This window comes from Octodon degus, unplaced genomic scaffold, assembly GCF_000260255.1.
Source record: "Octodon degus isolate 3935 unplaced genomic scaffold, OctDeg1.0 scaffold00023, whole genome shotgun sequence".
Lineage (NCBI taxonomy): Eukaryota > Metazoa > Chordata > Mammalia > Rodentia > Octodontidae > Octodon > Octodon degus.
The window spans coordinates 11,702,529-11,729,276 of record NW_004524599.1 but is presented as its reverse complement, the minus strand read 5'-3'; the positions used below and the strand labels follow the sequence as shown (position 1 = coordinate 11,729,276).

The 26,748-nt window shown below is 46.1% G+C and overlaps 1 protein-coding gene and 1 non-coding gene across 2 annotated transcripts in view; both read left to right on the top strand.

Moving 5' to 3' along the window:
- Positions 1–26,748, top strand: part of Rreb1 (ras responsive element binding protein 1) — a 131,338-nt gene that overhangs the window by 50,369 nt on the left and 54,221 nt on the right. Inside the window, exons 2-7 of the mRNA XM_023712060.1 lie at positions 15,669–15,782; positions 18,466–18,550; positions 18,868–18,982; positions 20,178–20,390; positions 25,403–25,492; positions 26,243–26,319. Of these exons, the coding sequence (XP_023567828.1) occupies positions 20,220–20,390; positions 25,403–25,492; positions 26,243–26,319 (338 nt within the window). The 5' untranslated portion in view covers positions 15,669–15,782; positions 18,466–18,550; positions 18,868–18,982; positions 20,178–20,219. The remainder of the gene's footprint in view (positions 1–15,668; positions 15,783–18,465; positions 18,551–18,867; positions 18,983–20,177; positions 20,391–25,402; positions 25,493–26,242; positions 26,320–26,748) is intronic.
- LOC111815916 lies at positions 10,777–10,940 on the top strand. The gene has a single exon (XR_002820540.1). It is a non-coding gene; the product is annotated as a U1 spliceosomal RNA (small nuclear RNA).

The following is a 26,748-nucleotide window of genomic DNA, read 5'->3' as shown; positions in this document are numbered from 1 at the left end:
GTCCTGCAGACCTACTTCCGGCAGAACAGGGAGGAGGTCCTGGACAACCTCCTGGCCTTTGTCTGTGACATCCAGCCACAAATCCATGAAAACTACCGCATAAATGGATAGGAGAAAGGAGCGCCCACTCCTGGATTGGCTCTGTAGATGCTCTCGTGGAATACGAAGTTTTAGCAAAGTTCATTTCTATTCTTACGAAACGCATTAAATTATTTCTTGTGTTGTATAATAGTTCCCTTCACTTTTTGGAGAGTAGCATATCTGGCTTCTGTGGACAAACGTACTTTCTCCAAAGATTTCACCTTTTGCCTCATATTTCTTAGAAATGTAATGAGTATTTGTTGTCTGTTTCCCTATACCTTTTAGCTCAAGACACATGTATATCAGTATTGACTTTTTCTTTCTTAGATTTAGTAAGAAGAAAGAAAAAAAACCCAATTCTTTAAAGAAAGGAAGGGGTTAAATGACTTTTTCCCTTACGCTTTCTTAAAGGTCAGGGGCTTTATCTATGAAAAAGTAGTAAATAGCTGTCTGTAACTTGTATGAAGCAGCAACCTGCCTTAAATACATTCTGCAGAAGAATTACAATAGTGACATTGAATATACTTGCTTGGGCTGCGCTTGGTTTATTTTAACCAAAATGACTAGATGAGCTGGGTGTGCTGGTGCATGCCCGCAATCCCAGCACTGGAGGCGAGGCAGGAGGATCAGCACTTCGCGGTCAGCCTGGGCTGCCTGTAAGATCCAGGCCTACCTGGGTTACATAGACCCTGTTTCTAAGGATGAAGGCATTCATTAGATGATAGGCCTCAAGAACTTGTTCCTTGGTGTGCTGATGATCATTTCCAAGTGAAAGTAAAGACGTTGCCACCCATAAAAATAAATAAATAAATAAATAAATAAATAAATAAATAAAAAATAAACTGCTGGCAAAAGCTTTTAAAAATCTGGATGTAATTATTTCATCCCAGGCCAGGGTGGGGGGGCGTCAGTGAGTTTGCACAGTGGCAGGATAAAGTTCATCCCTCTCAGATGGAACCTTGACCATGCATTGTTCTGCCAGCCCCATCTCCACCATTTACCCGCTCCCCTCTCCCTGCCGTCTCTGTGCGCTGCTGTGCTCTGGGCTCCTGGGGACTGTGCACATGGTCAGAAGCAATGCAGGGCCTTTGCAATCAGGCACGAGGTTGCCATTTTTTCCTTTGCCAGGTGAGGGCATGTAAAAACAATCTCAGCCATCCACTCTTGTTATCTCACTTTAAAGGGGGCCTTTTTAGCAAGAAGGAGTTGTTGTTGAAGTTGTTCAACATTGTAGAAACACAAAAAATGGCCTAATTTTTCTCATTTCACCAGAGAAGGGTAAAAATGGAGACATTTAGAAACTCAGACTTTCTCCACACTGCTCCAGCTTTCCGGCTTCAGCCTTTGCCCTACTGCTGACATCAGTGCCTTTTAGCTCTGGAGAGCCCCAGAGCTTGAAAGTGTTTGGCTCATGCGCCTGCACTTGGTTGTAATTTCTCTGTGCATCTCCTAGTGCCCCAGGAGCCCCTGGCTTTGAGCCGCCACCTCCTGGTGGCTCTGATACCTAGAACTTCAGTGGACTGTAGTACCCGAGGATGGCCATTGTAGCTTAATTTCCATGCTGGTGCTGGATCTCATCCTCCATATAGGGCACAAAAACAGTTGAGGACACTTTAAGCAAGAAATTTTAGCACCTGGTGGAGAAGGGACACTTTTCTGGTCTCTCTTAGGCTTTGGATTACTCCAAAAGAAGCAAGGACGGGCTGGAACTCCAAGTGGAGCAAATGGAAAAGACTCTGCCCCTTTAAATAAAATGTATGCTTGGTGGCTGAAGCCATGCATCATAGATGGGTGCAAAGACCTAGAAGTTGTAAAGCCTGGCAATATTGACAGCATTAATGTGTCTCTTTGTTTTCTTATTACAACCTTTTTAAAAAGAACATTTCCCTAATGCTTTGATTGTAAATGATAATACTTGGCCATAAGTTTTGGTTGTGCAGAATATATGATTAGAACCTTCACATGACACGGGTGAGCCTAAGATTCCTTTGCATATGTACCTTCCAAACTCTCATTGCATTAAAAATGTTTTGCCACAGTTAGTTTCTTGCCAGGGATGGTGATGCATGCTTGTAATCCCAGATCTTAAAAAGGCTTATTCTTACAGAACTGAGGGTCAACTACTAGTAGTACAGAGGTGGTGAGGGGTTTCTTCTGCTTTCCAAGAAATGTTTAGTGATGAATGTGTATATGTGTGTATGTGTGTGTGTGTGTGTGTGTGTGAGAGAGAGAGAGAGAGAGAGAGAGAGAGAGAGAGAGAGAGAGAGAGATATTTTGCTATGCAGTTTAGGCTAGTGTTGAACTCATTTTGTAGCCCAAGCTGACATCAAAATTGCAGTAATCCTCCTGTCTTAGTCTCTCAAGTACTGGGACTGTAGGCATATGCTGTCATGCTTGGCTGTGAGTTTTCTTTTAAAAATCCCTGTCTTTCTTGCAAGTAGCATTTTTTGTTGTGATCAGACAGTTGTATAATCTGTTAGGCCTTTGGGTTTTTTTGTTTTTTCTTTTGGAAAATTCTGTTTCCAGATCAGGTGGAATACATCAGAATGTCACTGGTTTGTAATGTACTTTACGGAGATGTGCATGTTACAAGTTTTAGTCGATTTAAGTACCTGAACATTGTTTTCTTGAATTACGTGTTTGTGAGGCCAGCAGAGCCTGAAGTTGAGTATGTGTGAGCATGCCCCTGGATCTGGTAGACTGTATTTTCTCTCCAGAATCACAAGGAAGCATCTTCAAGGGCTTTGAATAAGTTTCCTCAGGCATATTCAGTGAGCACTGTAGATGCCGTTGTTTCGCAAGATTTCTATTTTCTTTGTCTGTACAGGTTGTTCCTGACTTCGTGGCTGGGAGGAAATTGAGGGTGCTGAACGGTGCCTGCCGTTTGGCTGGCGGGGCTGAACCGGTTAGCTGGCTTCTATTGTCCTGTGGCTCGTCCTGTGCCTGTGGGAGGGAAGCCAGGCAGAAAGTAGAGTCCTGGGCTGGGCCTGAGATGGCTTGGCTCCTGGGGGCTTCCCACTCTGTCCTCCTTTGTTACCAGGCCTGATTAAAGGGATATTACCTGCCTGTTCTGAAGTGTTGGCATAAAAAATGATTTTGTGAACTCAGCTCGTAAATAACCTGATTTGCCACTCATTGGTGCTGAGTCTCCACAGCACCCTTCATCTGTTCCCTCTTACCCATGAGAAGGTGAAGGATGAAGTGTTCAGGTGAAGAAGCTTCTCTTAATTGATTTTGGAAATAATCTTTATACCTCTAGAAAGAACTTTGTCTGGGGGGACTGTTGTAGACACCTGATTTTATCATCTTTGGAACCCATTAACTTCGTGTATTCACCTCATGTATTCACCGCATGTATGCTGTTGTGATGCCAAGAAAATGGAGCTCCTGCCTCATGTGGGAGGAGTTCCAGGGAGTCCAGGCCTTGGTTCTCTGATGGTGAATTGCCACAGTTCCTCACATCCCATAAGTGATTCACACAGCAGCACAGCTGCCCTGATGATGTGCAGAGAAGTAGGTTTTGCCTGTAACTTCAACTACCCAGGAGTCTGGGACTGGAGGACTCCCAAGTTTTAGGCTGGCTTAGACAAGTAGTGAGACCATATCACCATATTAAAAAGACTCAGTGGTAGAGCACACCTGGGTTTGATCTCTGTTATGAAGGGAAGGAAAGGAAAGAGTGGATTTTGCTGCTATCATGAGTCCTGGATATTCGCAAGAAAGCTCTTAATGCTAGACAGATGCAAGTGCTTTTGACACTGGACCTCAAAACACCCTGACACCCTGACAGTTGAGTTTCCAGTACAGTGTTGGGACTGGGAGGGACATCAAAGGTCACAGTCTGTCCTCATCCTGTAGAGAGTTCAGAGCATTCTGGGCTGTTTGCATGTTCAGTTCTTCTGCTGTGGGCTCCAGTGATTAAAGGACAATATTTGTGCTCCTGAGGTACTCTAAGAATGGTAGAATAAACTGTATTTATGCTCCAGCTACTATAACTGACATCTGGGGTTTCTGGAAGATAGCTCTTGTGTTTGCTGCAGAGAAAAAGCAAATCTCTGAGTAAGCCTGACAGTAAGCTCTTTTGGAAACAGCTCTGCTCTCCTTGTCAGGGAGTGCTGGCCTGTTGCACTATGAGCTGCAGTGGAGCCTGGGTAGCTGCTCAACCCCTAGCTGCAGCTCTGGAGACAAGTGTTTGAAACAAGCCCAACAGCCCCTCCAGGCGAGCGGCAGGAAGTCCAGCCCTTGGCCTGCTGGTCAGCAGGAGATAAAAGTATGGACTGTTGAAAGTTAGGCCCTCCTATCACAGGATAGCAAACTGTTAAGGGAAGATAAAAAGAAAGAGTAAGGATGTTCTTTTGAACAACAGGAGTGCCTTTATCACATGCATTCAAGTAAATTAAAGGGGGTGAGCAAGGATGACTGAGTTTTATGCTTGTGAGTTGAGCCATGTTTGAAAAGCAGGATGAGAATCCCACAAATAATGCTAAAACAATTTTAAATCACCCAAATACTGGCAGAGGGCAGGTTTGTCTGTTTGGGAATATTCACCTGGCCTTCATTCATATTAAATGGCTTTGACTTGAGTGTTTGCTCTCTGTGTTGCAGGCCTTGCCTCTGTCGAGGTTTCTTGGCCATAGGGGCAGGATCAAAGTGTGTAGTCCTCCTCAGGCTGGAGAAAATGGGCATGCCGTGGCCCTGTTCACAGTGGCAGGACTCCCTGCCTCTGCTAGCATCCGGGGTGCCTAACTGCTCTTAAGTATGTTTTCAGTGCCAGTGAAGTTGTTATTGCACAGGCATATAAAAGCCTAAGGGAGGGAACCCCTGATTATCTTCCCTTTTTAGCTTTTCTTGTTTTCTGTTTTATGCTTCTTAGAGTTTAAACCCAAGACCTCATGTATGTTAGCTAGGTACTTTAAAACTGAGTTGCATCCCTAGTCCTTTTTAAAACTTGTGTTTTAAGTGCATGCCTGGCAAGCACAAAGTCCTGAGTTCAATCCAAAAATAATAAAATAAATAAAATAAAAATTGTATTTTGAGACAGGGGCTGGCTACATTGTCCAGACTGGCCTTGAATTTTCCACCCTCTTGCCTCAGTCTCCTGAGTAGCTGGGATTACGGGCTTGTGCCAACATGCTTCTCTTTTAGTTTTTCTTCCTATTCTTTGTAATATTTGGGAGCTATTTAGGGAGTTGTGAAGGGATTGTCCGCTCAAGAGGAGGATTATAGAATATGAACCCACACGTAAGAGCCTAGGCAAATTCCACACCTGTTGGGAGCTCACTCCAGGCAACTGGAACCAGTGTGTTTGAGGAACCCAAGGCTGGTGGGAGTGGGAGAAGGACCTGGTGTGACAGACACCCTAGAGGGCAGTTGGATGAACTAATCACCTCCCCAGCCAGAGCCTGCCACTAGCCCCTATCATTGGTACCCCCAACAGGCTGCCATCCCACCCTGCCACTGTCCTTGGTTGTGCCATTTCACAAACACCATTTTCTTGCTAGTGACTTTGGTTGCTTGACTTGCAGTGTACTCTTAGCAGCCACTTACGTCTGAGCATTTGTTTGCCTTCAGAAATGTAGTAGTGAGTACTTGTGTTAGAGGCACAGTTGGGGCGGTGGGGGTGGGAAGGTTGCCTGTCCATCCATGCTCATCAGGCAATGCCCCGCACTCCCAGGAGCTGTGGCCTCCCTCACAGTTCCCGCATACAGTCATTCTCAGCTGACAGTTGGTAATGTCTGATTACCCACTGTGAAATTTTGACCACAGCTGACCACTTTTCCAGTGTGCATGAGGAAAGATGCAAACTCCCTTTTCCCCTGCCTTCTCAAAGTCGTCAGGAGGAGCAAGGCAGACAGCGCTTACCTTCCACAAATTCATTTTGGCTTTCCAGGGAGTGTCATCCTGCAACCGCCCTGAATTCTGGAAATGTGCAGCCCCACCTGTTGGGAGGTTAACCACCTGCCCTGGGGTTGCTTAGTTTGCACAGAGCTACTCCTCACGGGAAGAGTAAAGATTCCTGTTTCTGCTGCACCCTTTCCCCAGCGTGTTAGAAAGGCCAACCTGGGACCTCAAGGGGCCAGTAAAAAAAGTTGCAAGATGTTGCCCAAAGCTCTGCAAACTGCTACTGAACTTTACTCTAGCTTCTTCCCAGAAGCAGTGAAAGATATTTTAGCCCCACTCCAGAGAAGTGTCTGGACCAAAGGATCAGGTGGCCCCAGAAGCCAAGGCAGCTGCTGGGGGTTGGTAGCACAGGACTCAGGTGTTGCAGCATGTTGAGGAATACAGGAAAGAGAGAACCTTCTTCCTCGCAGAAGCCAATAGTGTGCACTTCCTCAATTAGATAAACGTAGGCTGACCAGGATTTGTTTCAGCAGCCACTGAAGCCCAGGGGTTTTATTTCCTGCTCACCATGCAGAACAACGAGTGTCAACAGCTGTTCTGCTCATTACTGTCAGTGGGATCGCATTTGTGATAAGCCAACTTATATTTATTTTTAATTATCCGACTTGTGGGCTGGGGTGAGAATTTTTTCCTTTTTTTTCTTTTAAACAAAGATCAGGAGCTGAGCTCCTGCCCCTGGAGCTTGGGCAATCCAATAAGGGAAGCTAGTGGGCAGATTGAGGAGTTGAGAGGACTCGGCCCTGGGGTCACCTGGAATGTTGCTAGGGAAATAGCATAACATGGATAGCGCAGACAAGAGGGTGCCTTATTGTTTGCCAAGTATTTTAATAAATCAGCTTCTCTTCCCAGGTAGGAGAACTGAAGCTGAGAATTACTGGACTTCAGTAGTAGCAAACTGAGCCTCCAGGTCAAGATTTAAGATGCCACACCATGTGCTCTTTAGCTTACCCTTCCCTGGTTTGTTGTTTCTCTGCGTATTTCTGAACCTGACAGTGTTGTGAGAAGGGCCTCATCCTCTTACAAGTCCAGAATCTGCCATCAGAAGAGTCATCTAGCTTGGTCTGCCTCCTGCTGAAAGTCTGAGATTTTTGTTGTTGTTTCTGCATTGCATCTGTGACTAGTGGGTATTCATACTCTGAATACACCCAGGAGGGCAGCAAGCTTGTTCCCTAGCTGGGCCTCAGCCTGGTGGATCAAGATTGCATGTACACTCTTCTAGTTCTGTAGCGTCTGTAGCCAAGTCTTCTGGGTCTGCAGTTCTTTCTCTTCATGGGCTGAGCATCTCTAGTCGCTTTGGCCGTTTCTGATTTTCCACAACTTGCTTGCCCAGTCCTCATTAAGCTTATTCACACCCCTCTCTGGATTGTCCTCGCTGATCTTGCTTGTAGTGCAGCAGAAGAAACAAGATAACCCCAAGCTAGGGGCTCAGTCTCCAACGGTTTAGTAGCTAGCAGATAACCCAGTGATTGTCTTACAGGATTTTAGAAGGATTAAATTTATGTAAAGTACCTAACACATTTCTGGCACAAGAGTCTACATTCCATAATTAAGGCAGCTAGTTATTCTCCAGAAGAAACATGATTGGATATACAGTAGACTTCTGTTACACTTGAACTTGAATCCTGTTTGCTCTTACTTACAACCATACCATTTTAAATTTCTCAGCCCAGGTGTGCTGTGGAGGGTCCTCCTTATCCTTTCCCAAATCTTTATCTAGATAATAAGCCAGCAGAGCAAAGCTTAAGGTGGAGTGGGGCTAGAGGCTACTAAATTTAACCCCTGCCCTAGCCCAGAGGCTTGCCCTACCCTGGGGGTAGATGAGGGTGCCCTCTCTCCCTCTACCTCGATTGTCCAGCAAGGGTACTCCTTCATTCAGATCACTTTGGCCATTCCCGCCTTCTGGTGCTCCTACCCCCACCCGCCACCCAGAGCATAGTCCGTAGCAATGCAGGTTTCTACTAAGTGAGGCAAGAAAGTGATGAAATATCAGGTCCTGGTGGCCAAGCAGAAAAACAATGTTTAGAAAAGTCTGGCCTGCCTGGGGAGAGGGCCAGCAACTTGCTCTTCCCACAGCCAGGCGCCAAGGGCTGCTTGTGTCCCCTCCCAGGGGAGCAGGGCGCTGTGTGACAAATGGCTGCCAGGTGGCAGCTGCATCTTGGCCTCTGGGATCTGGCAATAGTTAGAGCCCTTAGTAAGCTGTGCTTCCTGAGAAGAGCTGCAAGGAGCAGAGTCAGCTTCATCTCTACCATGTATCATACACCAGCATAAAGGCTTGTGATCAAGTCTCAGCCCATTTCCTTCCTCTGGGAAAGCTGAGAGCTCCGGAGAAGCACAGGCCCAGAATGACTATCACTGGGCGGTTTGGCCCAGCAAGTACCAGAAACCCCTCCACTCCTCCAGAGTTCACATTCCATTTTGTCTTTGTGCTACTGGGAATGGAAACCAGGAGCTGTTACGCTATGCAGGCGCTCTACCACTTTGCTACACCCCTAACCCACCTTGCTCCCCTGCTAAAGTTGAATTTAATGTAGCAGTGAAAACAGAGTTCCTTTACCTAAGGATCATGAACATTCCTTTTACTAAATTTGTTTGTTTTTTAATATTTATTTATTTATTTATGTGTGTGACCAGCTCAGTCCACCAGGGGGCGGGGCTGGCTGGCATGTGGTGCTGGGGGATTGAACCGTGATCCCTGTGCTTTGCTTAGCTTAGCTTGTTCTAAGTAGGTGCTTTAGACTACTGAGTCATTTCACCAGCCCTGTTTGTTTGTTTGTTTTTGAGACAAGGTCTGTGTATGTAGTTCAGACTGGCCTTGAACTCCCCAAGATCCTGCTGCCAGGATGACAGGTGTGTATGCCACCACACCTGGTTTATGTATTCTCCTTTGGAAAAGGAATATCAGCTATTTGTGTTACTCCTGGTAAAATTCTCTGGGTGAAGACCTCTGGAGCATTTGGGTATGGTAAGTTTGAGGCCAGCCTGAACTACATAGTGAGTCCTTGTTTTAAGAAAGACCACTGGAGCACCTGGAATCTAATCCCACTGAGCAGCCAGTTCAGAGAATAGGAATGACTTCTGTTTGTCCCTCCTTCCGGGTCCCATACAGCAATACTGCAGTAGTTGCTGAGCTGTTCTTAAGGTTTTAGGCAACTTTCCTGTGACTCAAACCCCTGCCCTTCTCTTCACACCATGTGGCCCACTCTTTACAGAGAGAGGGAGGGTGTCCAGGGCCACCAGAGATCCTCATGAAAGAGTTTGAGCTCGGAGGCCATTCCCTTACCTCCAAGGAACTTGGAGGTGGGGGGCATAGGCTTGAAGATGCCACTTGCTGGAGATGTGATATTTAAAACCAAGAGGTCTGGGAGGTCTGGCCATTCCTGTGCTGCACACTGAAGCCTTTTTTTTGGCCTCCTATGTATTAACTTACTTTCATTGTGATAAAGCCAGAGTTGGAATTAGGATCTGTATCACTACTCCACTGTCATGGTGTTTGCTTGTGGATGTGATAGACCAGTGGCCTTCTGATGAAGGCTTTCCAGGATATCCTTGGTTTTTGGTTACCTTTCTTCATGAGCTGGTTCTAGGCCCAGGTAGGATCTGTCCCCAGGAAAGCCCTAAAGACCAGACAGCTGGCCCTGCTCCAGAAGGACTTTGAGTCTCTTGGCTTGGGGTGGCACCTTTCCCATGAGGTTGTGCTGGGTTTTTGTTTTGTTTTGGGGGGGATGTTTGTTTTGTTTTTGGTACCAGGAATTGAACTCAGGGCCTCACACTTGCCAGGCAGGGGCTGTGCCACTGAGCTATATCCCAGGACCCAGATTTGTGATATTGCTACAAATGCTTCCAAACTTAGAATTTTTGACTTGTATAATTACTTGATTGCTCGGCAGTACAAAAGTGAAACATTCTCAGTAGAAACCACTCTAGGAGTTGGGCATTTGGATATTCAGTCCTCTCCTCTTGGAATGCTAGGCTTACTGTGGTACTTCACTGCAGGTTTGGCAGTTCAATAGGTCCCAAAATGCATTAAGTGCATTTTCAGCTGTCCATGAGATTTGGGGCATAGGACCCCAGGGTGGAGTGAGGAGGACCTGTGCTATGTCAGGTGACTTTTAGTTCTGCTGCAGTTAACTTCTTACTAAGAGAAAAACATTTTAGTAAGCTTTCCTGTGTAGCACATCTGCCTGGCTTGTCATATATGCATTCTAGCCATGTTCCCCTGTCCTCCCTTTCGAACAGATACACACTGTTGTTGGCTTGGGGCTTATCTCACCCCACCCTACCCCACCCCAGGGCCCAAAGTACGGGCTCCTCTTGCTCAAAGTCTGTACATGATTTCCATGGAAGCAGAGGTGATCTGGGTGACTGTGTGACGTTGGTGGATCAGTTGCATCAGCCACTGTACAGGACCAGGCTTTGGAATTCAAGCTGAGCCTCGGGGCTTCCTTCCAGGCTCCTGGCCTAGCTGCTGCTGGAGCTCGAGGATGTAGACTGAGAGGTCCCTGTCACTTTGCAGGGTAAACACAGTATTCCAGACCCTTACCTGCTCCAGAGTTGAAACCTAGGTCGGTTTCTTGCTGGGCACATGGGATTAGCAAGAGTGTGTATTTTTTTTTTTCCTGCCCAAAAATTGATGGGAATGGAAGGCCTAGCACCAAGCATTTGGACAGAGGTGACTCACAACAAGTCTGAGAAGGCAGAGAATGTGACTAAAGGAGTGTATCTGTTCTCCTCAGCAGCCTGTGCCAGGGGCCACATGTTTTGTCTAAGAGGAACTTGAGTTCAGAAGCAGGATTCATACATACCTGGCAGGGGAGGTACCATGATCACGAAGGTGGTTGTCCCAGGGCGAGGCTTACCATTGCACTGCAGATGAGTTGACCTCTGTGATTTCCTCAAATGTGGGAAAACTCAACCGCATAATTTATGGTAGTGGGGGACTGCATCCGTGCTTTCCCCTGCTAAAAAAAAAAAGCAGGATTTGCTTTGCTCTCCTGCTCCACACCATAGAACTTTGAGACAGTTTCATCCCCAAAGGTTTAGTCTCCTCATCTGTGCAGTGAGACTGATCTTTAGCATTGTTGTTATGCTGATTAAGTGAGATAGTATGCTTGGTGTACAGTACCCAGGGCTCAAGTACATGGCAAACTCAGTGTATGGAACCACAGAGAGCCCTGGATTAGAGGGAATGAGGGAGGCGTCATGTGCATGATGGTTGTGCAGGATGTTATCCCAGGAGTGCAGTTCTGGGAGAAGGAACTGAGCACAGAGGTAACCATGGGAACAAATAGCCAAAGTATAAAGACCTTTGAGTGAAGGGAAGAGAGCTCAACTGTTTCTGTAGTCTTAGGAGTCGGAGTGTTGGAGCTCAGAAGCCAACCACAAAGGAAGTTCATTAAGCTGTCTTGGATTCTAGGGTGGCTGGCCTCTCGTCCCCTGCCCCAAACTTTTGTTTTGAATGTGGTCTGTGCCCCATGTTTCTTAGTAGCCTGTCTTCACCCACAGAGAAGCTCCAGGGTGGCTGGAGCAGCTTGTGGTGTCCAGCACATAATCTCTGCATGGGTGCCAGGAGGTGCTGCCCTGATGCTGAGGCTCCATTTCACCCGAGCCGTGCCAGCCGCAGGCAGGGTGGGATGGGTGACTTTTCACGGGTTGCCGCCCTATCCACAGCACAGCCCACACCCTAAGCCAAGAAACACATCAACTTCCTGGAACTCAGAGCCGTCATCCCAGCTGTCTCAGCCTTCAGCACATGCAAGGCCATCCTAGTCAGAAAAGGCAGTTTTGCCCCGGGCTTTGCAGGCTGGAGGAAAGCAGGCTTGGCTGGTACAGCACAGCTGGTCTGGTTGGGTTTTGTCCCCCTGCCTGGCCTATCCTTTAAGATAGCTGCTGCTTCCTGGGCTCCTGCATGGCTCAGACCCTCGTAGCACCAGAGCCCCTTGCTCTCTGTGGGCCTGCACCAGCGAGCCATGCTTGTTTGCAGTTGACATGGAGACACAGCACTGCACCACCCCAGTCAGGTGTTGTAGAGCCCAGGCCTCGGCATCTATCCTGGGCATCTCAACTTACCCCTTATTTCTTGGGGGCCTAAACAGAGATTTTAGATCTTACTTCAAAAACCCTGGGTTTTTTAAGAAACACAGATGCTGCCCTTTGCTCCTAAAGCATCTTCCCCTTTATCTTTCATCTTTTCATGACTATCTCACTGGACCTGGAGACAGGCTCCTTAATCTCTTTCTGGCTTTGCAAAGCATTGTGCATTATCTCCTGGGGGCTGGGGGCTGGGGCCTGGCTGCCCTTCCTCTGCCCCACCTCCTCCCAAGGGGACCTCTACCCTCCCCAAGGAGACACTCTGCCATACAGCTGGGTTTTGTACAAAGCCTGTGGAAGTGAAAATCCAGAAATTTAGCCTCCTATCCCCTCCCCCACCTCTCTCAGCCTGTCTTTGTCCTGTTTGACCTATGGGAGCATAAACAGTCGTCTTCTTCCTTTTTTTTTTTTTTTTTTTTTTAATTTTGTCCTGAGGCAGTGGTAATGGAGGTAAGGGGTATCTTGAAGTTTCTTCTAAAAACTGTGCAGTACTTTTCCACTGTCCAAGTTCTGTGAGTCTCTTCGGTCTTCATGGAACCTAAAAATGGATAGGGTAGTCACTCTTGTTGCTGAGCTTAATTGGAAGACATTTCAATATTCAAATCATTTATACCCAAGGTCAGAGGATGAAGTTTCAAAGTCAAGTATCACAGCTTGGCCTTTTTGCTTTAGCACAGAACCTTTTCCCCTTGGTTCTCAGTTTTTAGGGGAAAGCTACTGGTGAACTTTTTTTTTTCTTTTTTAAGTACTGTGTCTTAAATGAGAGGAGGAAATATGTCTAAATTGTAATGAGTTCTAGTCATGTTCCGGAAAACTTCAGTTCCAGACATTTGTCTCTAACTCCAAATTGAGTTTTGCTTTATTGTTTGCTTTTAAAGTTATAGGTAGAAATACAGTTTATTTTACCTTTTGAGATCCTAATACAGTAATTTCTAGGGAAAAAGTATAGGATACATCTTTCTGGACCCTTTTTTATTTTTTTGAAACAGGATCTCAGTATGTAATCAGGCTAGCCTTGAGCTTACTATGTAATCCAGTCCAGCCTCGGATTTGTGACCCTCCTGCCTCAGCCAGGTGAGTGTTGGGCTTGCAGGTTTGCGCCACCATAGCTTTGCCAAGGCCTTCTTAGCAATAAAATTTACCATAATATACCATATGAGTGATGTTTCTTTGCAGTGCTATGAATTGAACCTAGGACCTCATGTATATTAGGGCTTTTATCATTAAGCCACGCCCATACCTTCCTATTAGCTAAAAAAATGAATAAAAAGAGGAGAGTTTTTATTTTAAGTGGTTAGTTTCTCATTAGGTATCTACAAGTTGAAATAAGTGGGGATGGGCCGGGGAGATAGCTCAGTGCCTAAGTGTCTACCTGATAAGCACAAGGTCCTGAGTTTGATCCCTGGTACCAAAAAAAAAGAAATAAGTGGGGATGATCTGGGAGGATGGTTTAAATTTGTGCATTGCTGAAAACTGCATGAGAATTTTAACAAAATTGACTTGATTAATAGTTTTTTTAAATTTTTTTTTAATTTTTTTTTTTGTGTATGTATGTGTGTGTGTGTGGCCAGCTCAGCCCACCAGGGGGCGGGGCGGGCTGGCATGTGGTGCTGGGGATTGAACCGCGGTCCCTGTGCTTTGCTAAGCTTGTTCTAAGTAGGTGCTTTAGACCACTGAGCCATCTCACCAGCCCTTGATTAATAGTTTAAAAGAAAATGGACCTTATATCAAGTAGAACAAGGTCTCTTATCCTGCTTTCTGTGGATGGGTTTCGGGGGTCCCTGGCTTCCCTCGTATTGAGGAGAATTTTGCCTGTGGAGGATGTGCATTTTGTGAGGGTGCAGGAATTTCATCGGCTTCTCAGACAGCATGGGCCCCACTAGGGAGGTATTGGGGCACCACCAGGCTTTCAGGTCTTCAAGCCGTGTGCAATTGTTCTGTGAATTGCTGTCTTTGTCTGTTGTGCTTCTTGCCCCCTTTTTTTTTTTTCCATCCTAGAGATAGAGCCCAGGGCAGGCCCTTTGCACAGAGCTCTATGTTCAGCCCATTTTTAATTTTGAGACAGGCTCTTTCTTCCTAAGTCGTTAAGTTGTCCCAGCAGAGCTCAAACTTTTGATTTTCCTGCTTCAGCCTTCCAGGGTGCTGAGGTTGCCAGGAGTATGCCACCACACCCAGATAGTTTAAAATCAAAAGAATTTTTCAAAAGAGACTAGCACAAGTTAGAAGTGGGGAGCTGAAGCAATGCAGTGTCAAGAGAGACAAACTTCTGGGCACATCTTGGCATCAGAGGCAGAGGAGCTGCTTCTGATAGACAAGGCCGTGGCACCTTTCCACCCTACCAGGCCAGTGTGGCCACATGGTTGCTGCTCAGGCCACACAAGCTGCAGAAGAGGTGGGGTGAGAGTTGTGACACCCTTGGGCTGCTCATCTCTAAAAATGGATAAAAGTGACAAAACATGACAAGCGGTTGTTTCCCAGCAAGTGTTGTCCACATGGGCTTTTTCCTACTTCTTTCTTCCCTTTCTCTCTTAGCCCTGGGGATGGAGCCCCAGGCTCACTCCTGCTGGGCAGATGCTCTCCTGCTGAGCCTGCTTCCAGTGCCTTCTCTGCTCCTTGCAGTTCTATGGTCGGCTTAACTTTGGATGCAGGGTAGCATCCAGAGGCAGAAGCAGATGAACACTCCAGTGCTGTAGCTTTGGCAGCGCTGCCTTTATCTTGGAAGCTAGCTCAGGGCTCTGAGGGCCCTTGGCAACCCAGAGGCAACTTTCTCCAGCTCAAGAAGGGCATGAGTAGTGAGAGACGCTTTCCTCATCCCCCTCCAGAAGAGGTGTACATTCAGTTCAGTTTGACATGTTATAGATGCTTACCCCTCAGGAAAACTGATAATCTGTATTTTAAGGCACTGTCAGTTACTTATATATGTTCTTTAGCTCTTATCCTCACACTTCCAGTTTGTTCGTTCATTCATTCTCCTCTTCTCTCTTCTCTCCTCTCCTCCTCTCCTCCTTTCCTCCTTTCCTTCTTTCCTTTTCTCACCTTCTCTCTCCCTCTTTCCCTGTCTCCCTCTCTCCCTCTCCCTCTCCCTCACCCTCTACCTGTCTTTCTTGGTCTCTCTCTATAGCCCAGGCTGGCCTAGAACTTCTGATCTGCCTGCCTCAGCCTCCTGAATGCTGCAGTTAGAGGTGTGCAGAACCATGCCCAGCTTTATGGTTTGATGTGCTGAGTGCCATCTTCTCTCTTCTCTGTAAACTGCAGAACCATGTTATCCACTATCAGTGTGCTATGCTGTTTGGCTGGTCGGAGCTCCACCTGTGACCAGCTCCCACAGCCCTTCCCCTCTATTGTGCCTTCAGTGTGGCTGGAATGTGCTTGGGGTGGGGACAGTTCCTGTTTGCTCTGGACATTCAGCTCCTGACTTCTGCTTGGGTGCTGATGGCTCCACTCTGGGTGGCCTCCAATGACAGCTTGATGTTACCACAGCCAGAGCATGGCTGTGGTCCTTGCCTGTGGCCCGGATGGTGTTATTAGAGGACATTATGCAGAGGCAGGACAATTTTTGGTCTCTGCCCCTCTAACATCACCTTTTCTCATTTTCACAGGTTACTGCGACTGTGTGCTCCAGAAGCAGTGCCTTTGAGGTGTGACACTACCTACAGTTGGGCCCAGCCAATGTGGAGTCCTCAGTAAGGAGGGCAGTGTGGTAAGGACAACAGGTCAGTGGAACTTTGTACCCTAAGTCATGGTCATGGTGAATCTCGAGTCTTCTCCTTCTCTCCCTCTCCTTCCTCCTCCACCTACCTAGCTCAAGGAAGGCCTCGACTCAATCCCCAGCAGCACGCACATGAGTCTACAAATAGATACATATCAATACTGGGGGGAGAGGGAGGGAGGGAGGGAGGGAGGGAGGGAGGGAGAGAGAGAGAGAGAGAGAGAGAGAGAGAGATTGATTGATTGATTGATTGATTGATTTAAAAGGATGAGGTGAATTCGGTCCTGAAAGTCATCCACATAGGAGCCAAGAACATACTTGCATGCTAGTTGGTCACAAACTTCTAGGGAACTGAAAAACTTTTGTTGCAATCCATGAAGGAAAGCAGTGTGTGCACATATGTGTGTATATTCACTTGTGCTGGCATGTTTTTTTCCTAGAGAGAAATCACCCAGTATGAAGCCCAGTTGTTAAATGGTCTGCCAATATGGGGAAACTGGATACTTTGGGGTCTTGTCTGTCTGTGTCTATGTGTGTGTGTGTATATTCCTGTTACCAGGTTCTGGGATCTGTCTCCTAACAGTACTTTCTAGGTTCTTATCCTGAACAAAAGCGATAGATAAAACAAGCACAAAGGTGGCAAGGCCTTACATTTATAAAAGGTAAGGAAAGAAACATGCCCTGCAGAGTCATTTAAAAGTAGGAAAAGAAATACACTTTGCAGAGAGAGAGGACCACTGGGAAAAGGAACACAGTGGGCGGAAGCTCCCTGACTGCCATCTTTTGTATTCTACACTTTTTGAGATAGCAGTTTCTGCTTGGTTCCACTCACCAGGCCATGGGAACTATTCTGTGCATACGTCCTGAAACTTTGTAATTGACAGGTCATGCCTACTTCCCTAGCCAGCTTGCCATGCTGTAATCTCCTGCCTCACTATTGGGCAAATGATTCTAGGATCTTTGCATTGAGCTACATCTCTATCCCATTTCTTAATTGGGAGGGAGTCTCTCACTAGGCTAGTAGTTTGCTCATGCTGGGCTCAAACTTGCATCCTCTATCTCAGCCTCACAGAATCCTGGGATTAAAACTTCAAGCCACCAGGCCTAGCTGGGTATCTTCAGTTGTATTCAGTTGTTCCTTTTTCCTGCCATTTAGAAAGCCCTTTGCTTTGTCTTCAGAATGTCCTTTAACAGATGTCTCACTACACTTTATGTCACCATACAAAATACCTGGGACTAAGTAATTTATGAGTATAAATTGGCTTTGTGATTCTGGAGCCTGGGAAGTCCAGGAACATGGTACCCCCCCATCTGCTCAGAAGCTGGCGAGGTCTTATTGCTGTGTTATCATGTGGTGGAGGCATCATAGGGCAAGACAAAGCCAGACGCTAGCTTGGGTATCTCCTCTTCCAACAGAGCAGTGATGGTGGATCTGTTAGCACTTTCAGTGATATAGACAACCCCTTGTGGCACACATGCTGCAGTTCACCACCACTGCTGTAGAGCCACTAATGTTACCGTGGGAGCCCTGCTCTCAGGAACTCATCTGATTGTTGTTTGTTGGTTGGTTGGTTGGTTTTGAGTGTTTTGTTCTGAGACATGCTCTTGCTGTATAGTTCAGGCTGACATGAACTCACTGTGTGACCCAGGTCCCTCCTGCCTTCGCCTCCTGAGTGCTAGGATTACACATGTACACCACCAGGCCCAAAGGTTGACTTCCAAATACCTTTGATTAAGAATTCAGGGATCAGGCCGGGAAGATAGAGCAGCAGACTAGGCGCCTGCTTTGTCAAGCGCAGTGATCATGGTTCATCCCCAGTCACGCATACTGTGCTGGCCCCACCACTGGGGCACACTGATCCAGCGACCGAGTCTGGGCGTGGTGGCACATGCCTATAATCCCAGGGCTAGGGAGGCTGAAAACAAGAGGATCACCATGAGTCCAAGCTGTATAGTAAGACCCTGTACCAAATACGTAAATGAAAACATTCAGGGATTAAGCTTACAACACGTGAACTTCTAAGGGACACATTCAAGGCATAGCCACAAGGAAGGCACATTTGTTTCTTAAGAAATTTCCATTCCTAAGATTTTATTTATTTTTATTTTTTGGATGTGGGGATTTAATTCAGGACCTCATGCTTGCCAGGCAGGCACTTAGACCACTGAGCCATCTCCTCGGCTGTTCCCAAGATTTCCTCTGACCTTTCATCATCATCATCATCGTCGTTGTTGTTGTTATTATTATTATTAATTCATTTTAACATGGTCATTTGCATCCCGCCTTTTTTCCCTTTGACACTTTTAATAGGATTTTAGTTTGAGATTTAGTTGTGAGAGCAGCACTAAATAAAGTCGTACCCCCATCCTTTCCATTCTGTTGCTGAAAGGCTGGACATGTGTAGCTTCTCTGGAAGGACATTTGCCATATTCCCCTGAAATTTGTGGAGAAACTGGGTGATACTATACTTACAGCTTGCACAGGATGCTAGACTTCTGAAATTTATTAATATATATTGTAGGAGAACAATATTGAGATAATATTTTTGTTTTGTTTTTGTCTTTTTGAGACAGGGTATTGCTATGAAGTACATATGACCTGAGGTAGTGTGATTCAGCAGAGGCTACTGTTCTTCCTTTGGTCATTCTTTCTATGTTACCAATGTCTTTTGTTTTGTTTTTTTCAGGTCTGACTCAAAAACATCTAGACTCTGAGACTTCAGTGAATTCCATATCTGTTTTGTCTTTGGTCAGTTTGAGTAGAGGCATGAGGTAGGGTGCTATGAGAGTCCCTGTGAGACACTGGGGTATGGAATGAAAGAAAGTTATGTGTATAAATGGGAGCTTCAGAAAAAACACCAGAAAAATCTTCTTGTCTGTCAGAAGGAGGGTGGCAGTACCATAGGGGACCTTTAGGGTTGGTAGACAACACAGAATAAGACTTGGGAAGGAAAGGTCTTTGAAGTTGCCTCTCACTCTGCTTGTATTTTCTTGAGTGTAGTGGGCTGAGACCATGGCAGATCAATGACTTAGGGTCTTTCTGCTCTAAGTAAAAAGACATTCACTGAACTTTCCCTTTTCTTTTCTAGTGACAAGTGATACTAGAAGAAGTGGGGAAAACGACCAGTCGTTCCTACCACACAATGGATGATAGCTGTAGCCAGGGGGAACTTTGAAGTCTGTCATTTGGGGCAGAAAATGGAGGTAACTAGCAGTGGGGAGAGAAGGTGGTCCCTCTACTTGCTGGGGTATAGACATGTTACTGACTGTTTTGGGGTTTTTTGTTTGTTTGCTTATTTTTGTTTTTGTTTTTTAAGACCTGGCCTTCTCTTTTTAATACCAATTTGAAATTGGGTTATAATTTTTGTAAGATTGACTTCAATTTCTTATCAGATTTGGGGCTTCCATTAAAATCATATTGTAACAGTGGAATTAAGTAAAACCTATTTTTAGGCCTAGGATCCTCAAGTAGTAAAAGATGAGTATATAGGCTGATGTTGACCACATGGTGGCTCTCAGGGCCCCCTTCTTGTTGCCTTACGTTCCTCACATCCACTCAGAAGAGTAGGAACAGGGGCTGGGCACAGTGGTGCACACCTATAGTCCTAGCACTCTAGTAGGCTGAGGCCAGAGAATCCCAAGCTCGAGTTCAGCCTAGATGATGTAGGTAGACCTTGTCTCAAAATATGTATGTTTTTCATTTGTGAAACTTTTGTTTCATTTTATTTTGTGTCTGTCTGTCTGTCTGTCTGTCTGTCTGTCTGTCTGTCTGTCTGTCTTTTTGAGAAAGGGTCTCCCTATGCAGCTCAGGCTTGTCTTGAGCTCACTTTGTAGCCCAGGCTGGTCTTGAACTTGCAAGGATCCTACTGCCTTAGTGTCCCAAGTTCTGGGATTTTATACATGCACCACCACACCTGGCTTTTGCTTCATTTTATGAGTTGTCTTGTTTGTTTGGTTTGGTTTTTTGAGACAAGATTTGAGACAAGTTGTCTTGTTTGTTTGGTTTGGTTTTTTGAGGTTCAGATTATTCTTGAACTCACTGGGTAGCTCAGGCTGGCCTTGAACTCACAGCACTGTCTCAAAATAATAATGAAATGGGCCTTTAGTGCAAAGGCCCTCCTGAATTCAACACCTAGTAGTAGGGGGGGAAAAGATTAGGCAAAGTGAAGACCCATACACTCCAGAAAGTAGTAAGCCTAGGGTTAATTTTAGTGTGCCAAACCCTCATTCGATGAAAGCTGAAATTGCTGTGGGCACCATCATGAGTGTAGGCTTGAACTAGGAGTGTGTTGGGCATTTTTGATCTAACACATACTTACATTAACTATGGCCAGCAGTACCTAGCTATGACGGAAACCTGAACTTCTCCATGGTCACACTAGTAATTTCTGGTCTTCAGTTCTACGGCAGAGGCTCCTTAGAAGTGTAAACCCTTGTCCCAATGACGTCAAGTTCGCCCGTTGGCTTGGAAGGCTCAGACCTGTCTTCCATCAGCACCATGATGTCAGCAGTAATGAACGTAGGGAACGTGGCAGAGAATGGTGGGAGCCCACAAGGGATCAAGTCCCCTTCAAAGCCTCCAGGACCAAATCGGATTGGCAGAAGGAACCAGGTAAGTGTGTGTGCACTGGATGGTAGCATCTAGCATATTTGGCCTATGAGAACGTGGAGAAAGTTGCTCAGCTCCCATAAAGAGAGCTTCCCATACACACGTACCCAGAGGATGTGATCTTACTTCAGGAGCAGATTTTTCATAGCTTAGGTCAGTTTCCCTTTGTGGGGGAAGTTTTCTTTGTCATCATATCAGTATAGGTGAGACTGCCCTTGCACTTTGACCCATGATTTGACTTAAGCACAAGCCTCAGTCAAATGATGGTCAAGACAGTGAATTTGACTATACTTCCACTGTGATGTGATTTCTTTCTTTATTGGACTTTTAAAACTCAGCTTTTAAAAAACAATTAATTTTCATGTCTTCGGATTAGATAGTAAGACCTGTTTGTGCAAGGTTGCTATTGAGCGTTCCATTTTTGGAAACAATATGACTGTAGAGAATTCCACTTTAGTTCTCTTGAATTTTCAGTGGACACAGGAGCAAGAGAAGTGGAGGAAAGTAAGCAGGGGGACAAGAATTGGGAGGAAAGAGTGCTATTGTAAAAGGCCATGTCTCCTCCAGTGGGAAGTAAGATGAGTCTTGTAATTAGTGGATCAATGGGACACTTTGAAGAAGTTGTTTTGTGGTAGCAACTTGTTGTCCCATGTTGTAGAAGAAGGAGGGCGGCAGGAGGCATAGCACTCCAACCTCTTCTCTGGAGTTATCCAGTATAAGCTGACAAATGCATGACTAATTTCGTTGAATTTCTGGAGAAAAAATGATCTTCTAGGAACCACAGGTGGACAAGAAAGCAAATTTGTTGAACCTTTGTGAACTGCATGATGAGCTGCTTTTTTCCCTTTCTTCTGTTTTTGGAGACAGTCTTGCTAAGTTGCCTAGACTGGGCTCAGGCTTGCAATCCTCCTGCCTCAAGCTCCCAGAGTGCTGAGGTTCAGGTGTGCACCACAGTGCCTGGTTTTTCACTGATAGTCTTTCTGTGACTGTCTTCATACAAAATCTTCTGAGCACATCTAGAAATTCGCAGAAGCAGAGCTTCAGCCAAGGCTTTTGGATAGAATCTGCTCTCTGGGAACACATTCCTAGTCCCACCAGTAGTGTGGGAACCTGTGCATTTCTCCACAGCTTACTCAAGACAGGATTCAGCAAATAGTGATGTTTTAGGGTTGGAGCATTGATTGTTTTCTCTCTTTTTTCCCTTGCTTCCGTGTGCCTCTCTTCCTATGGGTGCCTGAGAAAACACTCAGCCTGTATGACTGTGGCCTGAGTCGAGAAGGAGCACTAGCTCCGGGAAGAAAAGGTTTATTTCTGCTCTCCTGTGCCTGTTCCCCCATCTTTCCATGTGTCCGTCCGTCCGTCCATCCATCCATCCATCCATCCATCCATCCATCCATCCATCCATCTCCATCATCACTCAGCCATGTAACAATACAGACCCAGCTCATCCTCCCAGCCAGCTACTGTGCCAGGTGCCGACCATATAGCAAAAAAAGACAGACAAGGTCACTGTTGTCATTTTTCCCATGCCCTACCAGGAGTGAGCAGAGTGAAGGCAAGAGCTTTTTCTTAAATAGCACAGTGTTGCCCCAGCACGGGTCAAGCTGGCCTTAGCCCATGCTCTGGGTCCTTGTCACTGTTCAGAGATGGGAGGGGTGGTCCGTGGCCTCCCTCCATTCTGATTGGCTATAGTACTCCACATGTTCCCCATCGCACACCTGAAACGACTAGACATGCATCACTAACTGGGCAACAGCAGGGGTTTCTTTTCTTTCCTTTGGTTTTTTATGTCCCCACAGGGGATAGTCTCAGTACCTCCTTTGCTGAGTGCAGAGGTAAATGTGTAGGTGCAGCTGGGCCATGCCTCATCCTCCTCCTTATTCCCTGAGCTTTCTGGTGGCCTGGCTATGATTTTGAAAGGAAAGTCTGGGCCTGAGAGAGCCAGTTAAGTGCAGTACCTGATTTAAGAAGCCAGCTGCAAGGGCACCCTGTGCAGGGAGAAGGGCACATCTTCCTCACCTATGAGGGTGACTGGAGGGCCAAGGGAGGGAGGCTGCATAGCGAAGGCCCCTACACCAGAGTACAGAGCTTCAGGACAGATTAGCCACGGCCTGACACCAACAAGGGCGCCAGATTGTTTCATTATGGAATGGTTAGTTATCACATTAGCTGCTAATTTTATCTTTCGGCTCTGAAAGTATGCTGCTCATACCGGCACGGCTGCAATAGTTGTCTCAGCATTCTATAGTGGGCCTTTCACAGCACCACAGTGCTCTTTTCTAAGGGGGTTGCTTTCAGTGGTTAAAAAGTCTGAGTCCCACAGACCTCACTCTCCCAGACCACCTTGGATTTTTGTGGCCCTGTACCATGGTCTGCATAGCACCACTGCCAGCTTCAGGCCTGGTGGTGGTTAATGATCAGCCCTAGCGTCAACATCAGTCTGCCTCTGAGCCTCCGCACAGTAGATATGTTTGCCTCAAGGTGAATGCAGGTTGATTTCTGAAAAAGTATTGTCTGCTCAGGAGACTGGCCCCTTTTCCTGAAGTGAGGTCTCACTGTGTTGCCAGAATGGTACCAAACTCCTTGAGTTCAAACACTCCTCTTGCCTCAGCCTCCTGAGCAGCTGGTACTATAGGCCTAAGCCATTGTGCCAACTGAGGTTTGGTTTTTAATGTGTTTTTACATAATATTAGTCATTCTTTTAAGTTTTTTTTTAAATCTGTAGTACTACTACTAATCTAATAGTTTAACAGAAATGCCCCAGAAATGAAGTTGGCTTTTGGTGGTGTTTTTCCTGGGAGGGGTGGTCCGTGGCCTCCCTCCATTCTGATTGGCTATAGTACTCTACATGTTCCCCATCGCACACCTGAAATGACTAGACATGCATCGCTAACTGGGCAACAGCAGGGGTTTCTTTCTTTTCCTTTGGTTTTTTATGTCCCTAGGGTATTGAACTTCCTTAGAACTTCAGAGTGAGAAAATATGTGACTGGCATATCCAATTCTCAGACTGATAGCCACAGAGGAGGGAAGGGTCACTGCCCTTAAAAGGAGACCTGCCAGTCTACAGACCAGTGAGAGAGGCAACTACAAACTGGTATCACTGTGCATTTGCTTCACTACCTGATTTATGGTCCCATTTGTTTTTATAGTCTTTAAGATGGCCTTTTATTTTCATCATCTCTCATGAACAACCACAAAGGCGTTTCCTTTCTGTGCCATGGGGCTCATTCCTCTTCAGTCAGGCTTCATGTAGCACCATAGTTTAGGGCTGGGCTGTCATGCGGCTGGCCTGAGTTTTGGTTTTCTGCCTACTTCCTAATTCTCCAGTTGGGAGAAGCTACTCACCCTCGGTACTCTGGTTTCCTCGTCCAGTAGTAATAGTGGCTCTGTTATGGAGGGAGCTCCTGTGTTTGCACATTCAGAGTGTAGAACATAGTATGTGCTCAATAATGGGTGTTACTTGCAGCGAACTGAAGCTTACACAAAGGAGTGCAGACAAAAGGAGGTCTATTGAAAAGATGTTTAAGGATAGGAAACAATACACATCATTTGGGGGCAGCCACAGCATCTCAGCCCCTAGAGTTCCTGACCACCTTAGGCTCCCTGGCTTCCTGCTGCAGTTAGCACCAGCATAACTCCCAGCTGCTTTCTCACATCCTGGAGATGCCCCAGTGGTAGTGCTAATGGTCACCTACCTTAGTAACTTCGTTGTTCAGAAACCTGGAAAACCTAGAGAGCTTGAGAGACAGGTCCAATAATTCTGACCCATGAGTTGAGAGTTTGTGTCACATGGCTGATGTGGCACAAGTCTGCAATCCTGGTCCTGGGGAGGCTGAGCCAGGGGGATCAAGAGTTTGAGGCCAGGTTGAGCTATAGACTGAGACCTTGTCTCACAGATGTCAGACAGGAAGGAGGGAAAGGGAAGGAAGTGGAGAGATGAAGTGGGGGGGAGATTGTATTTCCCAGAACTTCTCAGATAATCCTGCTGATCTTTGGAAACTCACTGATGGCAATCTCTGAACTCCAAATTCCTGGGGGAGGAGTCAGACCTGGACTCAGTTAGTTTTGGGAACAGAGATGGGACCCGTGGTGCCTAGGGACTGTGCAGATAAAGACAGGGGTGTCCTAGCAGCTCTGTGAGTTATTTTGAGAGAAGAGCTATAACAAAGGATTAGTGAAGGACATTGGTCTTTTCTTGAAAAGGTTAAATATTGGGTTGTGGATGTAGCTCAGAGGCAAAGTCCTAAGTTCAATTCCTGATAAAACACCCCCCAAAACACACGCATTAAAAAGGGATAAAATATTGCTTGAAGGAAGCTTATTCTATATGTTTTGAGAGAACATGAAAGGAGCCACTGCACTAAGTAGGGACCTGGTGATTTGGTGCCTTGTGCGGAAGCTGTAGCCAGGGCATCGCTCCTGTCAGAGCTGTTCTTGTTGTGTGTTTATCAGCCATGGGAAGCAGACGTTGGCATTGGCAGCGGAGCCAGACTAGGCCCAGAAGACACGCAGCAGGATACCAAGGAGCTCCTGCCAGGGGGAGTCTGGGCTTTTCTTCTGAGACCTGTGTTACCCCTAGAGTGTTTCTGGGGACCTTGATACAGGCTTGGAGACACACAGATTCTGTACATAGCAGAGTGAGCAGGGAATTGAGGCTTCTGTTTTCACCACCGATGATGAGGAAGTGGTCTGCATAATAAAAATGCTCCTGTTTATTGAGCACTTACTTTGTCTTTATTAAGCATGTCCACTGTAGCAGGCCCTGCTGCGCTGCTTTACACACATTCCTTACTCTGTATCGCAGCACAATGTATCTGTACTGTGCTGTGTGTACTGCACACAAGGGAACTGAGTGCCGATGGAAGTGACCACCCAAGCAGGTACCTGGGCAGTCTCGGGCCGGGTGCTTCCAGCTGCTTGGTGTCAGCCTTTCAGATATAGGCTTACTACAGAAATAGAAGGCACTAGTCCACTGCAATTTAAAATCCATCCTCCATTTTAATCTCTTTTTAGGAAATGAAAGAAGAGAAGTCTTCCTACAACTGCCCGCTGTGTGAGAAGATTTGCGCCACCCAGCACCAGTTAACTATGCACATCCGTCAGGTTGGCTGTGGCTTTTGCAGTTCTGTCTTAAATTATTCTTCATTCTTAGAGGAAACGGTCTTGGATTCTAACAGATGAATTGTGGCCTGTGCTTACTTTTGACTTAATATTTGTAGTCTTGGAGGGTAGTTACAAAATAATTTTCATGTGTTCATGGTACTGTGCCGTGGCAGAGCCTGGATTAACACAGAAGTCTGATTCCATCAGATGTGACTTGCCAATATGAATTGGATCCCCTACAACATGAGCCTGTAAATTTTGATCCTTGGTCTTTATATAGGTATAAGTTTCCACTATACAATGTGGAATTGACTCTATTTCAGATGGTTTTTCCTTTATTAGATTTGTTGATTTACCCTTCTCCCTCTGCTACTATAGCTAACTTATGAGACTGCTGGTGGATTTAGAGCATGAAGGAGTGATGGTCTGCTAAAGTCCTAACATGACACTGAGTAATAACATCAAGTCCCTAACTTGGGTTGGCCTGGAAATGTCCCTTAGCAAATACCGGAAGCCCGAGCTCCCCTCAGTGCAGCTTTCAGTTCTCCTTCTCTGATAGCAGCCTGAGTCAGCAAGTTGAAACAGGGTTAGGGACTTTCGGTGCAAATCCTAATTCACATACTTGCTGTGTGGTTCGGACTCCGACTGCCACCAGAGTTAATACAGTTAATTTCTATATGTTTCTAAGAAAGACCTACCAAAACCCCACCTGTCTCTGATCCGGGAAGTAAAACCATTTTTCAAAACTAGAACATGGACATGGAAGAAGGTCACACAATACAGATACTTGCCTATGTTCCTGACCATGAGAGTCAGCTTCCATTGAAGTGCCCACATCTCTGACACAGTCCTCTTTACAGAGGATAGGTTCGTTGTGGCCCACAGTTTGAAAGGCTTCAGGCTGCTGTGGGTTGGAGGTGAGCAGGACATTTTGGGGAAGGACATGGTGGGGCAGAGCTGTTCACTTCATGGCAGACAACAAGGAGAGAGAGAAAAGCTGAAAGCAAGGGACAAAGTAATGTCCTCCAGGTCATGGCTTCACCTAGCCCTACCTCCTCATCTGTGTCACTTCCTGATCATCAAATTTTCATCTCATCCATGGAATAATCCACAGAGAATTTAGAGCCTTTGTGATCCCATCATCCTCTGAAGACACATAGGACTTTGGTGGGACCTTTTAGATCTAAATTATAACACTGATATAATTTGGTTCTTTGGAAAGATACTTAATGTGAAACAAACAAAAAAACTAGCCA